This window comes from Anopheles cruzii, chromosome 3 (assembly GCF_943734635.1).
Source record: "Anopheles cruzii chromosome 3, idAnoCruzAS_RS32_06, whole genome shotgun sequence".
Classification (NCBI taxonomy): domain Eukaryota; kingdom Metazoa; phylum Arthropoda; class Insecta; order Diptera; family Culicidae; genus Anopheles; species Anopheles cruzii.
In genome coordinates this window covers 52,904,142-52,923,840 of record NC_069145.1, presented here as the reverse complement: position 1 = coordinate 52,923,840, position 19,699 = coordinate 52,904,142, and the positions used below count along the sequence as shown (strand labels likewise).

Here is a 19,699-nt window from a genome sequence, read left to right as displayed (position 1 = left end):
CGATTCATTCATATTATACATATTATAGGGCTAGACTAAAGTAGTACAGATCTAGAGGTAGACGATAGAGGCAAAGACCTGTTGTGTTTCTCTAATTTCTTCGGTCCTAAATCCATTTGTAGAAAAATGATGCTTCAGTTCAGGCAATGCGAATCTACAGAGAAAGGCTTAAACTTAATTTTCTAACGGGAATTGTATTTTCAGGAAAGGATCTTTCCTCTCGGAAAATTGTAATTGTTATTGAACAGTAGTTCTGCAAATCGCACCTTAATCAAGAATTCATTCATCAGCTATCGTTCCAAGCTATCGTACCAAGTAACCAAGTACTTCGAACGGAGTCGCTGTCCCTGTCCATGCCGCATCCGCGCTTTGGAGGCACGGCTTTCGTGATGCACTTCGCCTGGTTGCTGTTTCTCGCATTGGGACCAAACAACAACTCTTCCGCAAACAATGCGCAACTTTCTCGCTGTCCAAAAGGGCGATCGCTTACTGCACTGATCACTGGCAACGATGGCGGCGTGCGTAGGGTAGCTGATTCGAAAATCCTTGAATCGTGATCAGTCAACGATGCATTTAAATAAATAAATAACGATGTGGCCCGCGTGCACACGCGTACTTCCTTCCGTTTTAATTTTCTGCGTTTTTTTCTTTTTTCCACTTTGTCAGAATTGCCCTTGGAATACTGAATTGGAGCGTTTGTGCCTGTGTCCATTCCGCTCTGATGGGCGGGGGGGGTTGATGAAAACTGCCACCATCGCCGATCGATGCACATATTAGACGTGTGCCACACGTCGCACATGTACCCATTGTGCAACATTCTGCACAGTTAAACTTAACGAGCCAGTCTCGCAAAATGAGCTATTGATTGTCTTGTGCTGCTACTACCAATTTCAAGATTAACTGTTTTCCTATTAGTGGCAGTCCGTGCGAGTTGCAATCAATCCATATCCATCTCCGAAAAAATCCGCCAGCCAGATTCGTCCTGACGCAGTACATGCAGCAGGTTGTGAGTAGTACAGAATAGGCTAGCTGGGTCGAAACGGGTGGTATACCATCCACGAGATCCTCCAGCTCACCGCACCGTGAGCCACCTTCTCCCCTGTTCCCCCGAGCCGGGCCAATACTAGAGGAGGACAGCAATGAGGGTCACTTTACAATTTTCAAAGTCAATATATACGCACTTCAACGCACTACGGCTCGAAACGAAGCTGCGTGTTGTATAGATAATGCGTGCAGGCGCGAGGAAGGAATGTCGCGACAGGAAGGCTCCTGCGTAGTGGCGCATGCGACCGCTTATGAAGCGTGTGGAAGGCAGTTAAGGGAAGCCGAAAAGAAGGTGTAGAAGAACTGAGTCAAGCGTTGAATCTAGTTAACTTTAAGCTATCCTTACTACCGGCTACATGGCAACAGAGAGGCTCGGAAGTGAACGTTGCGCCAATGATCACAACCGCTGATGATGATAACTTGTTCGGCCGAGACCAGCTAGGTGTAACTGCGTAAAAATGTATTATAAAATTCATGCCTTTTAGTGACAAAGATCGGTCTGGTCTCGTTGACGAATGACGTGATCGATGCTAAGTTACTGTCACGCAATCCGATTTTGGGAATCAGGACAGAGTCCACCCGACAGGAAACCGTTAGCAACCGTAACCGACGGGCATACCGCCACCAGGTTTGAAACTAAAAAAGTTTGGTTGATTTTATCCCAGTCGTCCGATTCAAATTAGGCTCGCCATCAACATACACCATACGCATTGATAAAAATTCAATTTATTCTCCACAGCATTCTACACACACACACAGCCGTTCGTCCAACGCTTCTTCCGTTCCACGTACACACGCAGCGGCCACACGGCGGGGTCTCTGGCTGGGATGAGGGAAAGAAGCTAAGGAAGCTCGAGCGGGCGATCGGCTTCGGCGGTGTGTGAGCATATGGGCATCTTCCGGACACCGATTGCTTATTCATTCAGCGGAACCGAGCTCTTGGCAATGGCATTGAATAAGGATAGATTCTTTCGTGATTCAATATACAGCTGGCATAATCGTACAGCTGCTCGCCGCTGCTGCTGCTGCCGCCCTGGGCGGCGAAACTTTGCCGGTGGTTGGCATGATCGTTATAGTTTCGATCACTTCCGGCAGCGTGATCCAACCAGAACGCCTCCAGGGCCACCGGTAGCTCGCGGTGCCAAAACTGTAACGAACGTAAGTCGCGGTTAGAATGGCTTGTGGAACTACTCTACTGACATGGTGAGCGAGCGTCAACAACAACAATGCTCGGAAAAGTGTGCCACAAACCTTGATCGTGTGCTGGATGTGTTCGTAGCAGAGATGGTCGTTCTGCTGCTGGCTGGCACGCTTCGCGGCATCCGTCAGCTGTCTACGCACGGTCGCCTTGCGCGGGGCCACTACCTGGCGGTAGTAGATGCGCATCAGCTCGTACTTAGCCACATGGTTCCGGCTGATCCGGAGTGCCTGCTCGATGCTCTCTAGCAGCTCCTCGATGTTGCTGCGCACGCGCCCAATCATCACCGTGTTGCGGGTTTCGATGTGGTAGACCAATGTCAGCACCATGCCCTCGACGATGCGGATGGCCGTGTGCACGTTGATGGGGGAATCGTGGGCTGTGAGCGCGAAGTAGTCCTGCAGCAACGAAAGCCAGTTATCGGCCGCCACCCAGGCACCGTAGCGGACGCACCAGAGCCACAGATTCGCAAACAGTCGAGCGCTGGCCAGGTGGTCCTGTTGGGCGACGAAGCAATCACGGTTCTGAAAGTAGAAGCTTTCGCACCGCCGGTACGACTCGATGCAGCAGCTCGTGTCGAGCAGGATATCGAGGCAGAGCGCATGGTACCAGATGTGCCCGGCGCGGTACTGATAGTGCGCGGTAAGCCGCTGCAGGCAGGCGAGTGTGTGCACGGTCTCGGAGATTCGACAGTGGGACAGTAGTAGCTCGCACAGAATGGGAATGATTTGCCACTCGCTGGACTGATGGGGCTGCAGCTTGTCGTTGATGTGCAGCATCACCTTTCCGATTTCGATCGAGAGCGTTTTTTTCGATTTCAACGTTCTGCCGGAACACGCAAGAGAACAACAAGAGAGAATTTGAGGCTACCGTTACGGAAGTGATGCTACTTACTGGCACAGAAAGATAGCCGAATAGAAGCGCACCACAGCGTCCAGGTAGTCGGCGTCAACGTGCGACCGGTTTTCGGCCACGATTTCCAACGAGCGTTCCTGCATCCAAGCGATACGCTCGGAAAGCCCAGTATGGTACGCTGCGGCACGAAAGAAAAACATTCCGACTATTATCCACGTCCTTACCAACGACTGTCTGTCCCACACTCCGGTACCGGTGTGAAAGAAGTTGGCAAACGCATTCACTATAGTGGCGTTACGCTTTCGATGTTGCAGTGCATGTTTCAGGCCCCAGATAGCGGCCAATGCTGCTCCATCCCAATCGCAGAGCTTCGTTAGCAATTTGTGCATCTCGTTGAAACAGGTAGCGATTTGCGACACGATCAGGCAATAGAACAGACCTCTTCTCGCTTCTGGGTTCCTCTCGTTAGTGGCCGGGTGTAGTTGTCGTTTTACCTTCGCCAGCAGCCAAAAGGTTTTGAGGCGTATCTTGGTGCTGAAAAATTACAAAAAGCAGTTCTCACCACTGGCCACTAGTAATTTAGCGAACTAGTGTACCGGTTGTGGGGGAATCGCATGCCCATCGTTCGTGCCGCAAGGTAATATATCTCGCCGGCACGTTCGTACTGCTCGAGAGAATATTTTGCTTTTCCTAGCAGTGTGTACATTCGGCCTTTCAGGTATGTCACTAGGGCAATGTTTTTCGGTGTGTCGATTTGCTGCAATAGGTTCAGAACCAAAAGGAAAGGTTTGATACGGAACGTTGGATCGTGTTTCGATCGTGCGGTACGCACCACCATCAGTCGCTCTGTTTCGTGCAGTATAGAGATGGCCTTTGGAATGTTGGAAATTTTGATACATATACGGGCCCATTCTATCCTGGCCTCGACGCATTTCTCCATCAGTCCAGCGCCTTTGCTATGCAGGGCTATTTCGCTAAACACGCGGTAAAGAATCATGTCGCAGTTACACGCAACAAAGCTGTACGCACCGTAACTGAGGACCGGCACCTGCCTGGTAACGCTCCGACGTTGTCTGAGACACCTCAACAACACATAAGAATCTGTAAATTATGCATTGACTTTCATTCTGCACCAGATTTCGTTTACCAGAAGAGACTTACAGCGGGAGGAGTGTAACGAAAGGCGCTAGGGAGATGAAAAAGGGGAATTTAAATATTACTATTATTAATATATGTAAGTATACTTTCTTACGCTTCTATTTTCACTCGACAAGGACTCGTAGGTCTCGCTGTCCAGCGTACTTCGACATCCGCTCTGCACCTCGAATGTCTCCTCGCTCGTCATCAAATTTCTAAACGGTCGGGCACCACACGCGTTACATCTGGAATTTAAACATAGTGTCTTACCAAAACGTGGCTCGTAATTTCCCTAATGCAATATTGAATACTTTTTCGTTTCAGCTTCAATAAATAGCAGCACATTCGTGTGGTACTGCATCTTTTGCTCCTCCGTCACTAAGTTGTACACCGTACGATGGAACGTGCTGGAATTGAACTTGGAATAACCACAGACGGCATATTTCGGTAGGTCCTTGCATGTTCCTGGAGGCAAAAACGGGGTGATTTGCTGTAGCCATACATTCTGCCTATCTGACCCACATTGGAATACGCACGATCGATGTCCAGTGCCTTACAGGCACACTCCCCGCGGCGCATTTTCTCGCTATCAACATTGGTCTGCGCCAGACGGAATTCTTCTCCGCTAAAGTCTCCTATCGCACACGAAAGTATTTGAAGGTCAAACAGTTTTTTCGTCGCTTTGGAGAAGCAGACCGGAAGAGATTTTTGAAAAACAAATAAAGCGTCTGATGGGCTGCATTTGTCTGCAGGGCCTCAGACAAATTCCAAGCAGGCTCTAGAATGTATTCTAAAAAGAACACGCAACGCAAAACCGAAAAGGTGATTATATTATACTTACCGATGGCTACATCCCACTCACTCTCGGTGGCCATCGTGTGCATGAGTGAAGCACGCAAAAACTTTCGGCCCAAAAAAGCGGCACATTTGCATACGAGCTGCTCGAAGGCGGATAGTGAGTCGTACAGCATCAGATGGAAAGCTTCCAGGTTCTCGGATTCGTAGAAACTTTTGACGTCGATCTGCTGCCCGGCTAGACAAGCCACATCTACGATTTTGTTAAACAGCGCTGGTAGCTCTTCTCGCTTGTCTGGGGTCACGAATGATTCGGCTTCGGCGTACGAAGATTCGAACAGTTTCCAGTCCGACAGACTTTGACGTAGCGAGGAACTGGAACACACTGGGCCAGATTGCCTGTGTAAGAAGGAAGATTCACAGAAAACGTAGCCTTCCTGCTGGGCCTCACAGTAACCCATGCGGTTGACACGCAGAACTCCGCTCTGCCGTAGGCATAGTAGAAAAGTATTGATCCACCCAGGATTACCACTGCTCATGGTATGAAGAAGTCTGTGAGAGAAACAATTAGGACAAATGTCCACGTTCAATATGTTGTTAGATAATAAATAAGAACCCGGAAAGTATTTTAAACTGAATTCAAAGAAATGTGCCTATTTTCGTCGATTTCCTTTTCCATAAACGGTTGATGCGTGAGGAAGTTGTGAACTCTGTTCCAAATTCTGATAGAAAGTTGCGCAATAATCTACGCCACCGTGCGTCGCGGTAATACGCAAAAGAAATTTTACATGTCCTTTTTAACGCAAACAGGCTGAGTGGATCCATAAACATATCAGGTTGGCTAAAAAGAAATCGACGTTTTTCACGATAGATGCCTTTAGTGATCGATATCTCGTGAAGTATCGATCGTACAGTTTCAAGTTTAGGCTCATTTTAAAGCTGATTCTTTACACTTCAAAAAATGCTTTCATTGTTTTTTGTTTGTTCTATTCGTTTGTGAGTTACAGGGTGTTAACAATGGAGGTTAACGCAGAGAAAATTCGGTATATTTTACAGTTTTTGTCCGATAAAGGTGAAAATTCAAGCTAGGCCGCTGAAATTTCGCATGGTGTTCATGGTGCCGATACTCTAACAGCTAGCTGGGTGAAATTTTGGTTTCCTTGACACGTTTCAGTTATTTTTGATGTTAAAGCCTAGGCAGACACGTCATCGAAAATGTTGATAAAATCACAGAAATAATCAAATTTGATCGGCATGTTAGTAATCAGAGCATCGGCCAGGAGCAAAAGATTAACCATCAGATAGTTTTAAGCCATTTGCGCAAAGCTGGATTCACAAAGAAGCTCGATATTTGGGCGCCACCCTATTTACGCCATAAAACATGATGGCTCGAATTTCCATTTGCGAAGTTTTGGCCAAACGGAACAAAATCGACCCATTTTTTAATCGGATGGGTTTTGGGGATGAGGAATGGATCACTTACGACAATATTGTGCGAAATCGGGCGTGGTCTAAGCGTGGTGAAGCAGCTTAACCTGTGGCCAAACCAGAAATAACGGCTAGGAAGGTTCTACTGGGTATATGGTGAAACTTGAAAGGAATCGTTTATTATGAGTCGCTTCCGTGTGGCTTAACAATAAATTCAAATCTCTACTACCAACAATTGCACGGTTTGAAGCTAACAATTGACCAGAAACGACCAGAATCGGCCAACAGAAGAGGTGTTGTGTTCCATCAAGAAAACTAAATGTCACGCCCGTCTTTAGTGACTCACCAGAAAGTCCGGGAGTTTGTTTGGGATGTTTTAATGCATCCACCGTATAGTCCGGACCTTGCACTAAGCGATTGGCACCTTTTTCGCGCATTATAAAATTTCCTGAGTGATGAAAAACTGAGATCAAAAAAGGGTTGTGAAAATGGATTGCTCCAGTTTTTCGTCAATAACGACTAATCCTTTTACAAAAGAGGCATTACCAGCCTACCTTTGAAAAGACAACAAAATTTCCAACAAAATGGTGCATATTTGACGTAAATCGGACCATTGGAAACCTGTTAAATATTCTTTTGAAATTCACCCAAAAAACGTCGATTTCTTTTTAGCCAACCTAATATATGATTACTCTCTTCGCAACGCAGCATTTGCATGTCTTTTGCAACGCTCATCGTTATTCAATAAACTACCTGCTTTCAGCATGCTCTCGTCCCGTTAGCTACGCATTTTAAGTTCATCTATTTTACGCTAAGCTGTCCCGTTATTGTTACATATGATGCACATCTATGTAACACTAGCATAACACTAGCTTGCCATAGTATTAAGTCTAATGGACCACGCTTTAACCGATCGTTATGAGTGAGCCCTGTGCTGTAAGCAAGGGCGCTTGCCTACCGTGCGATCGTTTGTTAGCACCCGAAACGATGTCATACCGTAAGGACCGCGCTCATTTGGGTTGCTAATTGATTCGTTCACGTTTCCACAGCAGCGGCCCATGGATTGACAATCCCTAACATCCGCAGAATAATATATGTTATTATAAGGCCGCAGGCCGCCGGCCGGGCGAAATCATCACGTGTGGGGGATTACTTCGCTGATCCAGAAACAGCGGTCAGAATGAAATCAAATATCGACGGAATTTATTACACGTGATGCAACGCCACCAAGCCCGCTTATTTTCTTGCTTATTCGGCCACTACAACCTTCTTGGATGCTGTCTTGCCACGACTCCATCCACCCACATCGTTATCAAGACCAGCCCAGCCGTTATCATGCCAAGACCATCCTTTGTTCACCTATTAGTAATCTCCTCCACGTATTCTATCTTACTTGATTTACATCGGAGAGCCTTCGACCTATAATGTCTATGGCTAGCATAGGCCAGGATCTGGCTGGAAGTAGATGGTCCATGAGGTCTCCGCTCCAGAGTCTCAGATGGCTCGCTCCAGCGCGATATTGAGGAAGAGGTCGTACCGAGGAGATTAGAGAGCATGACATCCACCCTCACCTGGCCCGTGAAGTTGGTCATAGTTAATTTTTACAAGTGGAGTAAGTTTAACCGGGAACTAGTCATGATCTCATACAATTTTACTTTGACTATGCTATCGTCTAACCCACAGATACCCATAAAATGTACCGTTCAAGATCCAGTGGGATTGCATTAACATTCAGAAATTGACAAGCAATCGCTTTATGCAGCAGCGTCTCGATCGGGGGAAGCTTAACTTGACAGACGTGTGGGGTGTCGAAGATTCGCACACGATGATTGCTCATCCGTTTCTGGTAGCCTATCGCTAGAACCGTAATGATTTGCGGCATTCGCCACATGATTTCCAGCAAATCGAACGAATCGTCGTCAATAAATTCGGCATCGTCTATTATGAGCACCCACAGGTTCTGAAACGTCTGTAAAAATAACGAAGAAGAAATAATACAATCAGATATGCAATCAGAGCGATTAATGCACTATGGGGAAAAGGCGGTGATAAACCAACTTAAAAAGTGAAGATTTTGGATATATTTTCCTAAAATAGATAAGTTAGCTATTTGTGATCCGATCCGAATTTGTTCATGCGGGCAATAAACTTAGTTTTGCTGATACAGTTAAAGATTTTCGAAGGAGAATCGCGATTGATCATGTATTTAATAAGGTAGATAATTTCGATTTGAGTTTGTATGAAGAAATAGACCAATAAGTATTTTATCAAACGTTTAAATAATAGTTCATGGGTGTTGCAAAATTCCCATAAACGCAATGGGAAAAGCTCCTCGATCATTGATATCCTTTTTTACAATCATGAGGCATCGATTTGTAGTAGAAAATCTATATTTACAGACGATTATGCATTGAAACATTTGAGTGTAATGCAGATTGCATAGCTCAGGCGTTTAAATACCTTGGAATATCGAAAAAAGATTATTTATTGTACTTAAACGCGTGTATTAAACATCAAACGGTGAATTTAATCAAAACACATGCAAAGAAAACAAAAAAGTTGAAAAGTTCTAAAGAAGGTCTTTCCAAAACCAAATTTGTCCGCCAAATTCCCATGCCAATGGAGCAAAACTCGGCTATGATTTTGTTTGCAGCAATCAAGGCGCTTTTTCAACATTGTTTATGGTAAGAAATATGTCCTTACTATAAACAACGGAGGCGGAGAAGGAGACGGAGAAGTTTAATAATTACTAATTAGTCTTAATCTTAATTTTCAAATTAATAACATTAAGAACTGAAACACTGACAAATAAAATGAAAAATATGCATTTTTACATACCTTTTGACAGAGATGTTCGAACAGCTCTTTCCTCTTCAGTCTTGTCTCTTCGTAGCTAAGGTTTCGCGTGGAATCGGTTTCTGCAAATTTGGTACCTACGAGCTCATTCAGCAACGATAAATATTCTTCTACCTTGTGGTCGCGTAAGTACTGCTTGATACGGTTTTGTCTGGTGATCGTCGTTATTGCATCCGTGAATCCAAGTGGACGCGATATGCATAAACTGGCGGCTGAAAATGGCACCTGTTGGAATATGTTACAAGCGTAGAATATAAAGCAAAAAGCGTTTCTATTTGGCTCTGCCTTTAACTTTACCTTTGAGTCCTTTAAGTGCAATGAAAAACATAGCGAACTAATGAGCTTGTTTCGTAAAGCAATGTAAAAGAATTCGTTCACCAAACGAGTTTTTCCCATCTGCGCCTGGCCGCGTATCAGCAAACAATTCTGAACCCATTGTCCGGCGGGGAAATCAGGCGCTACTCCTTGGCCCGATTGGCCTCCTTGCGAAAGGGCAACGGCGTCGTCAATCATTTCCTGAAACAACTCTACAAATTGATCTCTATCTACAAGCGGGTAGTTGTACACCGTCGGTTTCAGCAGCTCTCTTTCCCTGCGAGGTGAGAAACATACTTTCAGACAAATGGAAAAGCCAGTTCATTGCCTCTGCTTCGTACTCAACAAATTCGCGAAATTCGTAAATCGGTCCAACATTGTGCAATCCTTTCAGCTGAATTGCGTCCTGCAGCGTGAAGTGGGCCGGATCCAGTTTGCTCATCATGAAAGTGCTCTTGTCGCAGGTCACCTTGTGCGGATAGGCCATCATCAAACGGGCCGCCTTATTCACGTCAACTCCGATCGCCGAGTATTCCCGACGAACTGTGTGGCCTACCACACCACAGTACGCAATGCCGGTAGTAACACCGATCGAGGCGGAAATGATCGAAGGATGGTGCGAGTATGTCCCCTGAATCTCCGCTGCACAGTGTAGTGCAATTTGGCTGTCCATTTCATGTTTCAGTCCTCGAAGGCCGAAAATTATTAGAAACATTACATCTTTGTCGAACAGCGAAATTTTATTCACTATGCCTTCGTAACCGTCGACGATTCTGAAGCAGAATGAATGAGCTTAAATCAACCTTTCCAACAACTGAATTAGAATGAGACTTACTTGCAAATGGAGATAAATATACTGTTAATTTCGGTTATCAACTCAACCATTTCTCTGGGTTTGAACACTATGTTTAGGAACACACTAACAATTTGACGCATTTCGGTCAGTAGCTCTAGTGGTTCGTTGTTTTCAACGGCGTTTAGTACAGGCTTGATCAAAAACTTTTGGAGCGATGCACAAACAAACCGAGTGGTCACGTGCATCAAACGTGGACGAACTGGAAAAAGAGAAAAAAAAAACAATCCCATTAATTGCAGCCCCCATATCGTTTCAAACCTCCACATACTGGCTAGCATTTCACTGTCAATTTTGATCGTATCGTCCAGCGATAAGGATTCTGCACTATCTTGGTCCGCCATAATTTCCGCAAAATTTAGTCTCTTCGTCGAACGCCAGTAGCTAGTAAAACCTTTGATTCTCAAATGCGTTCTGTCGGCACACGGTTCCCAAATGTATTCGTTTTCATGAATGTAGCTCCAAGCTGGTAAAGGTAGAAAAAGCAGTAGTTCACCACATGTCCCGACGAGGAAATAGAAATTGTCCTAAGCCTCACCATAATACGTCACAATGATATCTCCGGCTTCCGCAGTTCTTTCCGCCAGCTTCACTTTCCACACCGGCTGACCGACGACAATGTAGTGAGAAAAAGAATCACTGCCGATCAGACAAAAGTGAACTTCTCCAGCAGAAATCGCTATCTTGATGCGCAACGTAACTCCAACATCTGTTTCATAGCGGCCATAACCAATCTGGATAATGATTGCTGTGTCAATTGCCCGATGGACGGCGTCCGGTAGTGACACGAAAGAAGTGGCTTTGAACAGCACCAGTATGGCATCGCCAGAAAATTTTACAATGTCCCCGCCGTGGCCGAGAATCTCTTGCACTACACCGCCGAGATAGGTATTGAGCACTTGTGACAGCTTAGAAGCGCCTCCATTTCCGGGATTGCTGTACAATTCAGACAAATCCGTGAATCCTACAAAATTGAACCATTGATTAACGACTATGAGAAGTGATATGAAAACAATGTCAAGCATATACTATATCTAAGCTCATGTAGTTGCAAGTATTAACTGAAATGTGAACGTAACTGATCCGTCTCACTGGCTGTTCTGGTCACTAAATTCTTTATCGTTTTTGTATGGTTTCTGTTTCTGTATGAGGCGTTTTGTGAAGAGTGCGACCTCTCGTATCCGCGTCTGGAATGATATTAATTCGATCGATCTTATTCGTACTCGATCCTAACGTATCTGAGCCCTAAGTGCTGAGTCCAATGTTTATGCTACTGCTGCTTAGCGCGCATCACCCAAAAGATGCAGTTCGGGTGGTCTCAGCGTTCGCTACGTTGTTTCCCTGGCCTGCCTTCTCCACAGATACATTGTCTCTCTGAACTTAACTGGGGCTTAAATCCATCACATTAGCAAAGTTCTAACCATTCTACACTGGAATAAACATATTAATTGTTGCGTTCCAGCCATATTAGTTGGACTACACCATAGGTTTTTCTTCATTAATGTCATCAAATTTAAGCTACTTTTAAATCTATTATTTGTTAATTCCTCGTTATTCCCATCAGTAGACGCTTATATTTCTAATAAACAGTTATTTGTATTAATCTGCTCCCTATGTTATTTATTCATGCTCGCGAAGTTCATTCATTCACAACCGTTCCAAGCCAGTTTTGTGATAACTATCTAAGCTGATAGCTCCGACCGACCAATGTCGGTCGATTAAACAATACAAATCATTGAGCTCCATTGTTAAACAAGAACTGTTTAAGCCCCACAGGAATAAAACATTGCTGAAAACATTGTTTGAAGCCACCTAGTTCAAACTATTCTGTTATCCTCGTGATGGGCAGGATTCACACGTCAAAATCGAGCAAAATGGTTTGAAGTGAATCGCGATAACTGATACCGACAAACCGACATCAATTAATCTGTTTTGAGGAACTGAATTAAAGCAGATTAGTTCCAACAAAGACATTCTAACTATTCCAAACAACAAACAACAGTAATATAATTGTGCGCATCAGCATTGCATGCAAATGCAAATTTTAGCTCGTACTTTTGTTGTCATTGATTGAATCTGAATCGAAATACGAATTAGTGGTAGCAAAAAGAGTTACTATAACGTATTTAATAGTTGTGAAAGTTTCAATGCTCCTGAACAATTACGATTTCTGACTTCAAGGGGGATGTCTGATGAGATACCACATTCAACAACATTGAAATGGTAATTAAATTATGTGTTAAACGTGATCCGCAGAAGAAAATTGTACGAATTGCGTGAGACGCACTGTTCCCCGATCATCGGATCATCGGGACGAGATAGATTTGGGTGTAAGTGTGTTTGTGGAACTCATGGTTGCGATTGAGGCGTATTTTGATGAAATGTATTTTTTTAATATGAGGCTCACTCTAAATACTTCGAAATCATGCGATTATGCAACATAGTACATGAAAATTCATGTAAAATAGAAATCTTGACTGAATTCCCATCAATCATCGCCCATTATTGATAAATATCGTTGAGGAGTATTGGTGTGATGCCGGTACGCGAGTTGGGTTCTGTTTACGGCAGACAGATCGTAAAGTGACCTGAAACCTTTTTCCATGAAGTGACCTTTTTTAAAAATTGTCGACAATTTTTCTTGATAAAATTATTGGTGGCCCTTTTGTAAGAAAACTTAATTTAAAGAAAATAAAGTTTTCAATGTTTTTTTTGCTACAGTATAGTTATTTAAATTCTATTAGTGAACCGTTTCATATTGCAACGTTTAAAGACCATGAATGTTTGTTTTCTATGTTTGATTATGACTGTGAATTTAAAGCCTATGGTACTTCCAGATCATTCCAGATATTACGGCACCACACGGAAAGTCACTTTGAGATCTACCCTCCGTTCACGGTCATCTAACCGGTATACAAATACGCGGGCATTCCGGCATCGTCGTTCTGTTTCAGCTGTTGCAAGACTTTGAGCGGTTCTGGTGGCGTTTGTACGGGCAAAAAGGTTTCGGCATCGGCGAGACATCTTGGCATTTTGCACTGTAAGTAAATACTTGTATCGCCGTACGTTAATTCATTCATGAAATAACGAGTTGCAGCAAAAAAGCGATCGTAGAACTCCCTGGTGACACTGTAACTAAGCAACCGCTTTGAGCGTTTTAACACAAGGCGTAGTTGCTGCGTCATGCAAATTAAGCCATTAACTTGATTCTCGATTGTGCGATTTTCGATATTACGCGGACACATAAAACTTACGCGTTTCGGAGCCCAACAATTGTTACATAATTGTTACCGTTGACCATGACCATGGGGCCCACCCAGCATGCACTTTGTACAGCAGTGTCATTCTGATAATTACCGTTATTATCAAGCCAAATTTTGGTTGAGGGTCACGACCGGTACCGTTTTTGATAGATAAAAATGGCTTATCAGACGCTAAACCGGCAACTGGCTTTTAGAATTTCCTGTCTAATTTCGTGTTTATTTCAGCATCGTTTGTATTCTAGCCGTCAAAGAAATGGGTTTTCTGGGACGGGCCCTGCTTATAATCGGCACTCTGGTGGTAGCCGTGTCCTTTAAACAGTTTCGAGATCTAACGGCGCCACAACCGATACCGGAGCTTAACCTGAAGCAGTACTGGGGTCCGGGAGATGCGAAACAGTACCGCGAAGATGCTTCGATTAAACCGTTTAAAGTTAGCTACGGTACGGAAGTGATTGAAAAGCTACGCACCAAGCTGAGCGATGTGCCGGCTCTGACGCCGCCCCTGGAGGGAACCGCATTCGAGTACGGCTTCAACAGCAAGCGGCTGAAGGAGATCATTAAGTACTGGCGCACAACCTATCTTGGCAAGTGGAGCGAACGCGAGCAGTTCCTCAATCAGTTCCCGCACTTTAAAACCCAAATCCAGGGTTTGGACATTCACTTTTTGCACGTGAAACCGAAAGTGGCCAGTAACGTAAAAGTGCTGCCACTTCTGCTGCTGCACGGATGGCCCGGATCGGTGCGAGAATTCTACGATATCATTCCAAAGCTAACCACCAAATCGGACGACAAGGACTTTGTGTTCGAGGTGATTGTGCCGAGCCTTCCCGGCTACGCTTGGTCGCAGGGCAGTTCGAAGACGGGCCTCAGTCCATCGCAGATTGCTGTCGTCATGAAGAACCTGATGACGCGTGTCGGCTTCCAGAAGTTCTACATCCAGGGCGGAGATTGGGGATCACTGATCGGTAACTTAATGGCTACCCTGTTCCAAACGGATGTTCTCGGTAAGAAAAGCCCATTTCAATTCAAAGAAAGATCTTCATCAATTAACGGCTTTTGCAGGTGTCCACCTCAACATGTGCTCGGTACAGACATCTCTCTCGTACCCAAAAACGTTCATTGCCGGCCTGAAGCCCAACTGGTTCGTCGATGAGCAGTACATCGATTACTACTTTCCGTTCGGAAGCAAGTTCCTCGGCATTCTAGAAGAAACCGGTTATCTGCACATCCAGGCCACGAAGCCCGACACCATTGGCACGGCGCTGCTCGGTAACCCGATTGGATTGGCCGCTTACATTCTCGAGAAGTTCTCAACCTGGACCAATCCGGCCTATCGCAATCTGCCCGATGGAGGACTGGAAAAGTACTTTACGCTGGACTCGCTCCTCGACAACGTGATGATTTACTACCTGACCGACTCGATCACAACGTCCCAGCGCATTTACGCGGAAGCGTTCACGAAGGCTGAGTTTGGCCGCCAGCTGGATCGCATTCCAACGGTTGTGCCGGCAGCGTGCGCCAAGTTTCGCTACGAACTGCTTCAACAGGTCGATTGGGTGTTGAAAGATCACTTCACCAATCTGGTACAGAGCAACCATTTCGATGACGGGGGACACTTTGCCGCCATGCAGCTACCGAATGTGTTGTACAAGGATTTCGTACAGTTCATCACTAAACTGCAACGCCTGTGAGGTGTAACGAGCAATTGCTGAATGTTCGAAGATCAGCAAATGATCGAAATAAAAATGTGGAATATTTTGGAATTGTTTGCTTGAGTGTAAGAGGCGACGCTGGACAAAAAAAGGTCCCACATATACAAGTTCGAGCGCACACGGGAGTGGTAAGAGCGAACTGATAAAGGCATTTGATAAAGGTCGTAGTTTACTGACACAGAGTTGCGTTGGGCAAACTGCACCGCAAAATCGCTTCGTCCACAAATACATCAATCTTGTTTTGATTAGACGCGATGGACCGAGCGCCAGGAGTGATGCATGACACAGCACTATTATCTATTTCGGTGAGCATTGGCCGCTTCACTGCTGGATTGCGGGATTGTCCGCAGTCGGTATGCGATCACCATGGGTCTTGTTCGTCAGTTCCTAGTGCTGTTCGTTGCTTGCTGTGCTTTGTTGTGCTACACACTTTACAGCGATCTTACCAAACCGTTACCGGTGCCTCAGCTGAATCTCGACGAATACTGGGGACCCGGGGATGCCGCCAAGTACCGGGAAGACACGAAGATTCGTCCTTTCAATGTGTCTTACGATGCTAGTGTTTTGCTCAGTTTGCGTCAGAAACTGAACGATCTTCCCAAACTAACACCACCTCTCGAGGATGCTGACCCCTTTGAGTATGGTTTCAACAGTGATCGCTTGAAAGAAATTTTGCTCTACTGGCGGACCAACTACTTGGAGCGGTGGCCCGATCGTGAGCGGTATCTCAATCAGTTTCCACATTTTAAAACACAAATTCAAGGACTGGATGTGCACTTCATACACGTCCGCCCGACGGGCATTCAACCGTCCACGAAAGTTCTTCCGCTACTGCTGCTGCACGGTTGGCCGGGCTCTGTGCGAGAGTTTTACGAACTCATCCCTCGGCTAACGAAACCCGCCACGGATGAAGGACGGAATTTTGCGTTCGAAGTAATAGTCCCGAGCCTTCCCGGGTATGGCTGGTCCCAGGGTAGCGCCAAGAAAGGGCTGGGTGCAAAAAAAATTGCAGTAATTATGAAGAATCTCATGGCACGCGTCGGACACAAACGTTTCTACGTACACGGCGGAGACTGGGGAGCGCTTGTTACGGACCTGATGGGAACGTTCTTTCAGGACGATATTATTGGTACGCAATTGATCTTTTCAACCTCATGGTACGTGCATGGTTTAAATGCGTACTATTCTTTCTTCCTGGCCCAGGAATGCATCAAAGCGGATGCGGTGTGGCAGGGACACTGGCAACTGTGAAGACAATAATCGCAAGCTTTGCACCGTCTTACTTCATAGAGGAGCAATACATTCCTTTCTACTATCCCTTCAAAACGTACTTCCAGGAGATGGTTCTGGAGTCAGGGTACATGCACCTGCAAGCCACGAAACCTGACACCATCGGTGCTGTTCTGGTGGGCAATCCCGTTGGATTAGCTGCCTACATACTGGAGAAATTCTCGACGTGGACCAATAAGGACTTTCGAGCTCTGTCCGACGGTGGCCTCGAGAAGTTCTTCACGTTGGACGCATTGCTGGATAACGTGATGATTTACTATCTGACCGATTCGATAACGACGTCGCAGCGTTTGTACGCGGAAGTGTTCTCGGTAGATGATCTTTTCTCGGGAGAACTTGGACGGATGGCGACCGTAGTGCCGTCCGCTTGCGCTAAATTCAGGCACGATCTGCTGCACACAATCGATTGGGCACTGAGAGACCACTATCGGAATTTGATTCAAAGCAACCACTACGAGGACGGAGGACACTTTTCATCCATGCAGTTACCAGAAGTTATGTACAAGGATTTGGTACAGTTTGTTGAGAAAGTTGAAAACCTTTCGACGTGAAAAAAGAATGTTTCGGAAGCCTAAAAAACAAAAAGTAAAGAAGAGTAAAAACCGTTTTCCATTAAACAAAGTGTTGATACCATTTAAAGCATAAAATACTGCTTCGTGGGCTCACAAATACAGTTAAGGGCTGCAGCGCTCAGGTTCTTTTCGCGTCCTGAGTTGATAAGAAATTTACTTTATCAAACTTCGCTAATCATGATAAAAGGTAGCATCGGCCCGACAAATTCATCAGTTGACCCGTGAGGTTGTGTAGCCATGGGTTTGGTGTTTCGTGGCGTGCTCGTTGCCGGTGCGGTTTTTCTATCGTTTGCGTATCGCGCATATCAACAGCTTTCCATAACGCCACGTGTACCGAATAATATTGAATTTTTCGAATACTGGGGACCACCTGGTGGTGACCCGTACGGTGATGGTTTAACCGTTGAACCGTTTAATATTTCCTATCCATCCGCTGTGATCGAACGTCTCAGATCAAAGTTAAAAGATGTGCCGGAACTAACGCCACCACTGGAGGATACGGCTTTCGAGTATGGGTTCAATAGCGAAAGACTGCAGGCGATCGTGCAGTACTGGAGGACGGATTATTTGGACCGATGGAGCGAGCGGGAGACATATTTGAATAAGTTTCAGCACTACAAAACCAAAATCCAAGGACTCGACATTCACTTCATACGCGCCAAATCGAACGAGGTAAAAAATCCGAAACGGATCGTTCCTCTCCTAATGTTGCACGGATGGCCCGGATCGGTTCGCGAGTTTTACGACATCATCCCTATGTTGGCCGAACTTACTGACGATAAGCAGTATGTGTTCGACGTAATTGTGCCCAGCTTACCCGGGTACGGTTGGTCACAGGGAGCAACAAGGCCCGGGATGAGTGCATCTAAAGTAGCAGTTGTGATGAAAAACCTGATGGCCCGCTTGGGTTACCGGCGGTTTTACGTGCAAGGTGGTGACTGGGGTGCAATCATTGGAAATTTGATGGCCATTTTGTTCGAGGACGACATTTTGGGTAATAAACTGAAGATTCAGATTCCAGAGTTCACAGAAAAAAAATTAAAACTAGTTCCATTTTGTCCCAGGTTTTCATTCCAACATGTGCAGTGGCAGCGCCAGTCCCTTGACTATTGGGAAGCTTATTCTTTCGAGCTTAGTGCCATCGTACTTTGTCGAACAACAGTCATTCGGTCATTTCTATGCGTACTGGGACAGGATTCCGGAACTGATCCGAGAGTGCGGACATATGCATCTTCAAGCTACGAAACCAGACACGGTAGGAGTCGCCTTGGAGGACAACCCGATTGGACTGTTAGTGTACATCTTGGAGAAATTCTCAACTTGGACCAACCTAGCGAACCGCAGCCTAAAAGACGGCGGTTTGGAGAAGTATTTCTCGCTGGATGCCTTGTTGGACAATGTGATGATATACTATCTTACGAATTCGATAACCACGTCGCAGCGATTGTACGCAGAAACATTCAATTTGGCTGAGCTCTCAAAACAGTACATAAACATTCCCACCAAGAGTCCGGCGGCGTGTGCCAAGTTTCGACATGAGCTCTTCCATTATCCGGACTGGATACTGAAAGAGCACTTTACCAATCTACTACAGAGTAACCATTACGATGATGGTGGACACTTTGCAGCCATGCAGTTGCCAGATGTTTTGTACAAAGATATTGTGCAGTTCGTAAACCGTTTGTATGTTAGATGAGCGTTTTGGACCCCTTAGGTGCTAGTAAAGAGAAGGGTGTCTTACCCGAAACATCAAGGAACATCATCGCGGTCATAAACTGGACTGGTTCGTAACTGTCCGGATTGTAGAGGACCTCATCTGGCACCATTGAGCTGACGACTTTAGATTGAAATTCTTGGTTAGATTTGTTAAGTTTTCCAATAATGTTTTCATAAATATGGGGTGGCATTTGATTCCAAAGGTACTGGTAAAGGAAACTAAATCTCTCGGGAAAGTATCGCTTGAGGTTCTTTTTCTGTAATACAGTTAAATGAGATATGGAATAAAACCAGTTTGGTGTATTTATGCATTTTAACATTACCCCTTTCAAACGATTTCGACATCGCGAGATAAACAGCTCTTTGTCCACAGCTTTTTTCAAACGGGCTGATCCATCATCGACTTTCGATAGTGGCACTAAAATAACACAAAGCCCATTAGTTTCGTTACAAAACTAACAATAATTTATGGACACTTACTTAATTCCAACATTTTCCAGGTGAACTAAACCGTGAACGAGAGGAGAATTGAAACGATTACTTCGTTGGAAGGCAAACAATTCTTTTTACCAGGAACGTAGCAGTTTATGGCGTTATAGTTTCAGCCATCGAACAGTTGCTATAAAAAGGTGCTGTCAATGCTCGAGCCAATAGGCAACCCTGCC

At 45.2% G+C, this 19,699-nt stretch overlaps 3 protein-coding genes across 4 annotated transcripts; 2 read left to right on the top strand and 1 right to left on the bottom strand.

The window, feature by feature from the left end:
* Positions 1 to 1,966: 1,966 nt before the first annotated feature.
* LOC128271590 (adenylate cyclase type 10-like) lies at positions 1,967 to 19,527 on the bottom strand. The gene is given in 20 exon segments (XM_053009176.1): positions 1,967 to 2,191; positions 2,296 to 3,067; positions 3,137 to 3,275; positions 3,351 to 3,631; positions 3,694 to 3,854; positions 3,930 to 4,283; positions 4,350 to 4,479; positions 4,546 to 4,699; positions 4,771 to 4,914; positions 5,076 to 5,581; positions 8,158 to 8,426; positions 9,296 to 9,538; positions 9,611 to 9,905; positions 9,970 to 10,401; positions 10,464 to 10,683; positions 10,753 to 10,947; positions 11,020 to 11,445; positions 19,060 to 19,291; positions 19,358 to 19,452; positions 19,515 to 19,527. Coding segments are annotated over 20 exon segments (5,286 nt in total).
* LOC128271591 (juvenile hormone epoxide hydrolase 2-like) lies at positions 11,322 to 15,475 on the top strand. Of its 2 annotated transcripts, XM_053009178.1 has the most exons (3): positions 11,322 to 11,346; positions 14,026 to 14,748; positions 14,807 to 15,475. In XM_053009178.1, the coding sequence occupies exons 1-3, from the start codon at positions 11,322 to 11,324 to the stop codon at positions 15,433 to 15,435; spliced, it is 1,377 nt and encodes a 458-aa protein (XP_052865138.1). In that variant the 3' UTR covers positions 15,436 to 15,475. The 2 variants fall into 2 exon arrangements, with proteins under 2 accessions (XP_052865138.1, XP_052865137.1); XM_053009177.1 differs by lacking the exon at positions 11,322 to 11,346 and having other exon boundaries at positions 13,976 to 14,748.
* LOC128271592 (juvenile hormone epoxide hydrolase 1-like) lies at positions 17,556 to 19,014 on the top strand. The gene is made up of 2 exons (XM_053009179.1): positions 17,556 to 18,312; positions 18,383 to 19,014. The coding sequence occupies exons 1-2, from the start codon at positions 17,556 to 17,558 to the stop codon at positions 19,012 to 19,014; spliced, it is 1,389 nt and encodes a 462-aa protein (XP_052865139.1).
* Positions 19,528 to 19,699: the final 172 nt, after the last annotated feature.